The sequence below is a fragment of the Pteropus alecto genome, unplaced genomic scaffold, assembly GCF_000325575.1.
Source record: "Pteropus alecto unplaced genomic scaffold, ASM32557v1 scaffold35, whole genome shotgun sequence".
Lineage (NCBI taxonomy): Eukaryota > Metazoa > Chordata > Mammalia > Chiroptera > Pteropodidae > Pteropus > Pteropus alecto.
This window is the reverse complement of record NW_006437828.1, coordinates 13,159,683-13,168,233: the sequence shown is the minus strand read 5'-3', so window position 1 is coordinate 13,168,233 and position 8,551 is coordinate 13,159,683. Positions and strand designations below refer to the sequence as shown.

The window sequence follows — 8,551 nt, the reverse complement described above, 5'->3', positions numbered from 1 at the left end:
AGCTAAGCAAGGTCAGGCCAGGTTAGTATTTGGATGGGAGACCACCTAGGAAGACTAGGAGCTATAGGCTTAAAAAATAAGGGACTGTAAGCTGACAAGGTCTTTGCAATCTGTGAGGTCAACCAAGGGTTGCCTCACCTAAAAAAAAGAAAAGAAAAAAATAAATAAAAACACCAGATGTGAAACCGCTATTCTTAGTTTTACAGAATTTTAAAATGCTGCTTTTATATTTGTATGACACTATTATTAATTTTAAATTACCGAATTTATATGAGATTATGATACTTTTTAAAATAGATAATGGTTTTTATAGTTGTTTTAATAGTGACTGGAATGGGGAACGCACGTGAAAAATGTGATTCGTGAAGTCCATTGGCGCGTGTGTGTTTTGCTTCTTCGGTGGAAAGTCAAACACAGCTAGACACAGTCCCCCTTCTCGCCCCGGGACAGTCAGTGTTTAACACGCCAAAGGTCCACAGAGATGGTGGTTTCATTATCTTTGTCATTCGAAGCTGCCGTCTTTATAATGTTAGAATATTAGGTTCCGAGTAACTTTCCATTTCATGCGCAACCTTCATAAACAGAGCACTTGCTCTGTTTATTTTAAACTGAGGTTGCAGAAACTTTAAAGGTGCCCGAAAATCAGGCAGACAAACAGAAGCGTCAAAGAAAGGTTCCGGCTCAGGAAAGGGGGAGGTCCTGAGCCCAGACCTTCCTGGCAGCACCGCCCATGGGCCCGACTGGACGTCTCCGCGGAGACCCTATCGCCACTTCTTCTGGGAGGACCCCTCGCTGGGCCCCACCTGTGCTCTGTCTCCTATCTGGGACGGTCTCTACCTCTGGTGGCAAAACGGGGCGCACGTGTCGAGGCCCTGCCACAAACACGAAATCGGTTTTCTGGAATACAAAAGCAGTACGCGGCCGTAAAGCCAAGGACGGTTCCCTTCATCAAGGCTCCCGGTCACCTCCCAAGCAAACGCCTCCTTTGTACCTGCCATTCATCAAAAACAGTCGCTTGCATCTGGTTTTGCACAGTGAGTGTTTGTCTTTGTTATTTCGTCCTCGTAATTTCTTGGAGGGCAGGGCGATTTATTCATCTTGTTTTAAACGTACTGGCCCATGATAGTTTCCTGAATACTAAGTAGAAGGAGTTTCGCCTAATAGATTCCCCACAAATATCTGTTGAACACATTAATGGATGCTTGTGTATGTTCGTTTAATGGCTGATGCACCGTTACGCACACGAGAAATCGCCAGAAGCACGAGGAACCTACCGTCGCATCTTGGGAAAGGATAGTTCCAGTTTCTGTTGATCCCATGCTGACAGGTGAGGACCGGGTGGCCGATCAGAACGTACCCAGGATAGCACTCGAAGGAAACCGACTGTCCCACACTGTAATCTGAGTTGATCATGTAGCCGTTCTGGAAAGGGGGAGGGTCCGGGCAGTTCTGCAGTTCATAGGCTGAAACAGACAGACAGAGACCAGCTCACAGCCAAGTTCGGTCAGTCCAGAATGCAGAGGGGGAACGTGGCCGCTTACAGCTCGTGAAGACGAACCGTCTGGACGTGAGCATGGATGGAAGAGGGTGCTGTCATACATCCTAAGTTCCTAACGGGGCAGGGCACGCTGCTCGCCACGCCCCAGGCCTGTCCCTTTAAGAAAACTATCGAAGGTGTCTGTGGGAGGAGCACCAAACAGGATATACTCAAATCGCTCATTCATGGTTTAGCAGAGCCTCTGGGTGTCAGCCTCGTACCCACTGTCACGATGCGTTACATATGAGGTCGTGGGTAGCAGAGATTTCTGAGGAGCCGTCACATGGGACAGCATCCGGCAGACGGACACGCACACACTCACACTCACACGTCACTCACTCACTGCCTTGCTCAGGGAGAAGAGGCCGCAGTGGGCACCACCGTTGGCACCAAACACACTGTGAAGCACCCCCAGGTGCTTGGCTCCCCCCACTGAAAACTAAATCTGGTCCGGGTCGGGTCTGAGCAGAACGGCCGTCGTCAGGACCTCCGCAACAGACACCGTGTGAGCTCGCCCGCACCCCAGACCGGCCGTTCCATCGTGAGCACTGGTGAAGTTACAAGAGCAGGAACCTGGTCCTCACTTTTAAGCTGGATTATCTGCCTGGATGGTTTCATGGGCCGTGCTAACTCCTGACCCCGCTTCCTACTGGTGAAGTTAGCCGAAGTCATTGCTGCTTGCAGCCAATCCCACACTTTCTGGGCTCCCTGGAGGCTCTGCTAGGGGACAGTCACCCCAACTGCTTGCTCGTAATTGCAAGTACAAGTGTCTGTGTTCCAGCCACCGAGGACTAAGCACCCGGTCGTCCTTTTGCAGAAGCGTCTTTGCATTGTGGAGAAAGCTTTACTGTCACCCCGAAGACGGCTGGCTCACTGAGACCTCAGGCTCCTGCATCCCGCCGAACCTGCTTCCTTCCTGCCGCCAGAAGCTTGGGGGGACTGGTCAGAAGCCGGCCGCACCTGCCACCCGGGAGTGGCCGCCTGGAGACGCCATCGCCCGGGGGACACGTGTGCCGACCTGCTCCGGCCGCGCAGCCTTTCCCATCACGGGGTCGGTCTCGTAAGGGAGAGATGTTTGAGGTCGCTGCTTAACTTCCAGCGACCCCGGGACAGGAAGGGCAAGGCCAGCTTACCTGCGGGGAGGGGGAGGGACGGGCCCATTTGTAAGATCTGGACCCTAGTCTCTAAGAGTCTGGACCACAGATACCATTACGGGCACTTTATCCACCTTGAGAAAGGTACGTAAACGAGACAGGCATCAACACAACTATTTGCGGTCCGCTGCTTTAAGCAGTTTTAAGTGCCACAGGCTTCTTTGTACGGAGCCTCATGGGGCGAGCTCGGCTCCCACACAAGGACCGCTGGGGACGGACGGAGTGGCCCCCAGCCCAGTCCTCTAGTTAACGGGGTGGGGTCGGGAGAGCGGCTGAAAGGCAACGGAGTGACGGCTTCGGAAGCCCATCGGCCCGGTGCACAGTGTGGCCGGCCCTGAGGAGGAGCAGGTGGGCCTGCAGGGCCGGGGGCGGTGGGGGGGACTCTGCAGTGACCCGCTGCCCACGCAGGCAGGCCGGCTGCTGCTCCTCCGTCTGAAGGGGAGGGGACACTGAGTCTACACGCCAGAGCTGTTTGCGCAGTGACTCGATTCACTGGAAAGTCAACAGTTTTCTGACTGCACGAATGAATATGCAGATTTACAGATCGTATTCTGTGTTCTGGTTTCCTGTCTCTTTTGTTCATTTTTTTTAAAGGTAGCTCGTCCATACAGCAGAAGGAGAGCAAAAAAGGGTAAACCTTTAAAAGAAAAAGAATGCATTTTTACTTCCTGTGGCTGAAGCACTTCGAATTATCTTTAAATTTTTCAGCGTTGAACGATTATGCTTCATGATGTAAGAAAGAGAGAGTGAGGAGCAGGGAAAAAGGAAGATGAATATTCAATTTCTCCAAACGCCAAATCACAAAAACCACGGAAAAAGGAAGTCGCTAAAATTCTTATGCCAAATCTCACGAATGTTATGAAAAATCTAAGCGTCAATAAGATCAGATCGATACCACGAGAGTGAGATAACACACAGGATTTTGGATTTTATCCTTCGCGGGGCGAGCCTCTCTTTGTCTCTGGGAAAATATCTAATATTCTCATCTATCCATCTCAAGAGAGATTTGCATCAGGAGCTTGAATGATAGGTGCTTGATGCGACAGCCAGTGGAATCTCAGAGTCATCCTTCTAATAACCATCCTATTTTCTGACTGATATCTAATTAGTTGATAAATATCTTCATACCTGCATCCATTTTCCAGATCTTGACTTAGAAATAAGGTACATGAAATCGATTTCATCCAACACAGTTTTTCATCTTCCATTTCTCAAGTTCTGTACGAGTCATTTAACTTCAAGACAGCTACATCTGCTGATAACGTTCTTGACCTTCATGCGGCCATAAATAAATGATAAGGTTTAAGAAAAAGAGGCCCGGCAGAAGCATCATTGAGAATGACAAGGATTTTCTGCATGATTTATGCATCCTCCTATGAGTTATTAATTATAAGCTCAACTTATAAATCTCCAGAGGCACCTAGGAATTTTGACATGACACAAATCAGAGTGGTGCCATTTTGCCGGTTTTTAAATTTTGTGAAGTGACAAACATTAATAAACTATCTAATTCAGCATCATCCTTGTCAGAAGTCATACCCTTCCATAACGGAGAGGACCTCAAATTCAGGTTATCATTCTTTTTAATTTATGTTATATCTCTCAATTGTAGTAATAATAAAAATGTTTCGAAAGTTTTTTTTAATGCAGTTACTTAAATCGAGTCAGGAGTCAAGTGGGTAAAACATTCACTCAACCATCCAGGTGTCTGGCCTTCGTGAGGAAGGCCACGTCCGAAGGTCCCAGGCTGGCGAGTACACCCATGACCCAGCCAGCGGGGGGCCAGCGGGAACTTCTGCAGTTAATGCCTTCCGGCTCTGCAAGGGGCCAGCACCCAGCACGCCGACACTTCAGGGGACTGGCCCCGAGGAGACTGTGGGTCAAACGTTTCCAGATTGTGTGTGACACAGAGTGGAAAAAAAAAAGTGAATCTATGAGTATTTCACAAATTATGTGAGATCTAATTAGAAATATTAAATTTTAAAAATATTACTATTTTGCTGGTCGGTCACAGTAACTTCACGGCCTCTGGTCTGAATGACTGCTACGTAGACTTTTTGTGGGTTTGTATACACTTTCGTTTTCGTTTTTGGATTGAACTAATTTGTAGCTTTTGGAACTGTGCAGACACGGGCATAACAACCCTATCTGAAAATCAGAAGAGAAGTAAAACAAAAAATACTTTTTCAACTACGGAGCTTAGAAGTTCTGTGAGATAAACTGCAGTTTCGAAACTACGTGGCAAATACTAGCGCGGGAATTTTTTCAACCTCACATTTTTATTAAGATGTGAGTATCATATTAAAATTTTTAAATTCTTTTTTAAAATAATTTATTTTCCACTTACAGTTGATATACAATAGTATATTAGTTTCAGGTATACAACATAGTGAGTAGACATTTATATACCTTATAAAGTAGTCAGTCACCCGATAGGAATTTTTATACTTACTGACTTCTGCAATGTCAATAAAAAAAACTTCAAGTACAGTATTAAGATATTCAAAATAGGGGAGACTTTTCCAACTTCTCAAGGTCGACCGAGATAGACGACTTACTTAGCAGCTGATGGTTTGCGACATGTCATTATGTATATTTTTTATTGACTCAGCTGTTAAGCTTATGCCTATTAAACCGTGGAAAGTCCCACAGATAAACTAAGTTTAAAATGATGATCGTGAGTAAAATGTTCACACTTTAACAGAACCTACTTCAGTAGAAATAGAAAAGGAGTGAGAACCAGGTGACAGAAACGTGGAGAGAGAAGCATGGAATTCAGAATAAATGGTATTCCCATTTTTAAGTTGAGCATACAGCCAGACTGCGGCAAAATAAAAGGAAGCTGTGTCAGAATGGCTCCCCCGAGCTGGTTTGAGCTAACATGTCGCTTTTGTTTGTTTGTCTGAACTGATCAGGCCTAGACAATTCCTCCAGAGAGAGATGTAACGTTTTCGCAGATCGTGAAAGACACCGTCCCGTGTACACACGTCACACATACACCCAAACAAGCACAGGGATGACCGAGACTCCGCAGCAGAGTAGAGAGAAAGCAGACAAGAATATGGAGAATTTCGTGTGGAGACGAAGTTCATGTCAGAACTCGAGGGATGGTGAGCTTGTTTTTCCACAGGGAAAGCTCTCTGGTTCATGCATGAACCTGGAGGGGTTCAGCACGAGCCTCCCCTTTGGCATGTGGACCGTGTTCAGTGAAAGGCAATGCGGATGCAGCCGATTTAAGACAAACTTTTCTGTCATCCTTCACCACCTAAACGAATTTAGACGGGGCGCCTCGCCCGGAAGATACCTTTCCATCTACACGACCTGCGTGTGCGGCAGGGAGGACCTGTCATCGCCGACCCCCTGTGCTTCTTGTCACCCGTGAACTGTGCCTCTCCTTACTCAGGATGCCGTATCCGCCTCGACCGCCTGTGGGCCTCACATGCCCACGGGGCCCCGGACACACGGCACAGAATTCGTTCTCCTCCTGTCAATCTGCCTCATGTCAGTTCATGAACAGGCCAGCCAAAGGAACCAATAAGGGTGGAGTAAAACATTTCCCCCCCTGCATGTCTTGTAAATAAACTGGGCATCTCTCCCTTGGAAATTGTCTAAATATCTGGAATAGACTTTCCACGGAATCCCGAAGTCCGCAGCGGCACCGAGTTCTTCGTCCGATCAGCTGACGATGTCTGAGAGCGAGAGAACTCGATGTGAAACTAGCCTCGGAAGGACAGAAAAATGTCACGGTGTGGTGACGGCGTGACCGCTGCCAGCGTCACGGCAGGCTGCCCACTCACGCCACCGCTCCCTTCGCCCCTCAGAACACAGCCCTCATTTTCTTTTGGGCAAAAAGTGTCCCCTGATTGGGGGGCGGACTCTTCAGTGCAAAAGGGGAAGAGGCCGGAAGGCCCAGAGACTGCGCGCGGTGTGCGGTGTGAGCGTGCGCGTGCGCCCTGCAGGCAGAGGGGACCTGTGCGCTGCGCGTGACGGGCACTGGTGTGGGGACACGGAAGACCGCACGTGCCGCGTCTCCCGCCGCCGCCCCCGCTGGCCCGGCCCCCAATTCCGCCTTTTCCCGCCCCCCAGGATTCCGGTTTCAAGAGAACCAAACTCTGAAATCTAAATTTATAATTTATAGTAACAATTTAGGTAATAACTAACTTCTAAAAACTGAGCACAAAATACTATCTTCTTCCAGTAATTAAATATTGAAGCTCTATTTTCGAGGGCTGTCTGAGCCATGTTAAAAAATAAGACCTTAGTCTATGGCCACACCACCCCGAACACGCCTGATCGCGTCTGATCTCGGAAGCTCAGCAGGGCCAGGCCTGTTGAGTACTTGGATGGGAGACCACCTAGGAAGACCGGGTGCTGTAGGCGTAAAAAAATAAGAATATTCAAGAAAAGGCCAGCTAAATTACTTTTCTTGAACATGAAAATTTTGAACTTTTTGCGTGTCAAAAATGCTAGGATAATGGTCGGTTCCCACTTTTCTTGGAGATCTCATGTTTTGATGGCGTAAAGCAGGATAAAGTTCATTCACTGATTTTTTCCTGGCCTAATCTGAGCATGTCCAGCCGTCACTTCCGGCTGAGATGCGGCGTAAGCACATGAGAGACACCGCCGGGCCCGCTTCTGCTACGAGCCGGCTCCCCAGTCACATCCCTGAAGGCACAAAGTCCCGCAGGAGGCTGCGAGGACACACGGCAGGGGAGGGGCCTCCGTGAGGAGGAAGCTACGAGGCTCGGAAGGTCCGTGACGATGGCCACAGGCCTGAGGGCGCATGGCCGACGTGGCCTTTGCGCCCCCCCCCCACGTGGCAGGGAGGTGACGGCCCCGATGACCGGCAGGCGAGTCTCACCGAGCGTCACGCCCGCCGTGCACGTCGGCACCCGTTAGGGAGGTTCACGCTCCAACGCAACTTACACGCGTGAGGCGCGGCTCATTTCCAAGCGCCCGGCCCGTACCTTGGTACGTGAGCTTGAACCCCGGCCGGTTCTCCGAGTGGTCGCTGTAGAAGCGGACGAGCGTCTCGTGTGTGGTGCTGAGCAGCGCCGAGGGCAGGTCCGAGCCGCTGAACTGCCCGATCAGGGGGCTGCCGGCCGAGGGGCCGTTCTGAATCTCCAGGTAGTCGTGGTTCGCTTCCGTGGAAAAGTTCAGAAACTGAATGTGCACGCCTACGAGAACACACGCAGGATGGCAGTTAAAGGCCAGTGTGCAAAGTCGGCGCTTTGCAAAAGTGGTTCAAACCGTATTAGTCTCCCCAGATAATCTCTCTCTAGACGGCAGAGCACGGCAGTGGAGAATGCACCCCGGTGACGAGGGACTCTGGGTCATTCTCGCCTCTGCCACCCACAAGCCGCGTGGCCGTCCCCACGGGATTAAAGTCCCTCGGTTAACGTGTCTGTGAACCCTGAGCTCTGCCGGCTTCGCACTAGGGACAGGCGCAGGGGTCACTCTCAGCACAGTGACTGGGACTCACGTGCACGGCAACGACTGTGTCCGGCTGCTACTGAAGTTATTACAACCACACGCCGAGGCTGTAATTGTACATCGAATCAGCCAGACTTCACGACTTGATCAAGGCAAAAGCCAATATAGGTCTCAAAATAAATTCGACAGACCGTAAAACTGCTTTTAAATGGTGAGACCACCGCGCAGAGACTCGTTAGTGTAGCAAGTGGTTCTTTCCATTGTGTTCTGGACTCGCAGAGCAAACCACCGGGGAAGCCGAGGCAGGGGAAAAGCTCGCGCTGCAAATCAGGCCTCTGACAGGGCCGCCCAACTTGACACTCATCGAGGACTAACTGAGCCCAGGTGCTCCCTCCACACCTGAGAGCCGGCCGCTCGGCGGTGGTCG

General features: G+C 49.9%; 1 protein-coding gene and 1 pseudogene across 1 annotated transcript in view; one reads left to right on the top strand and one right to left on the bottom strand.

Moving 5' to 3' along the window:
* The window catches only part of CSMD1 (CUB and Sushi multiple domains 1), a 1,232,804-nt gene that overhangs the window by 99,519 nt on the left and 1,124,734 nt on the right, over positions 1-8,551 (bottom strand). The window contains exons 46-47 of the mRNA XM_015591800.1: positions 7,659-7,868; positions 1,275-1,463 (exon numbers count right to left, since the gene is read on the bottom strand). Of these exons, the coding sequence (XP_015447286.1) occupies positions 1,275-1,463; positions 7,659-7,868 (399 nt within the window). The remainder of the gene's footprint in view (positions 1-1,274; positions 1,464-7,658; positions 7,869-8,551) is intronic.
* On the top strand, positions 6,953-7,071 carry LOC112482206 (annotated as a pseudogene).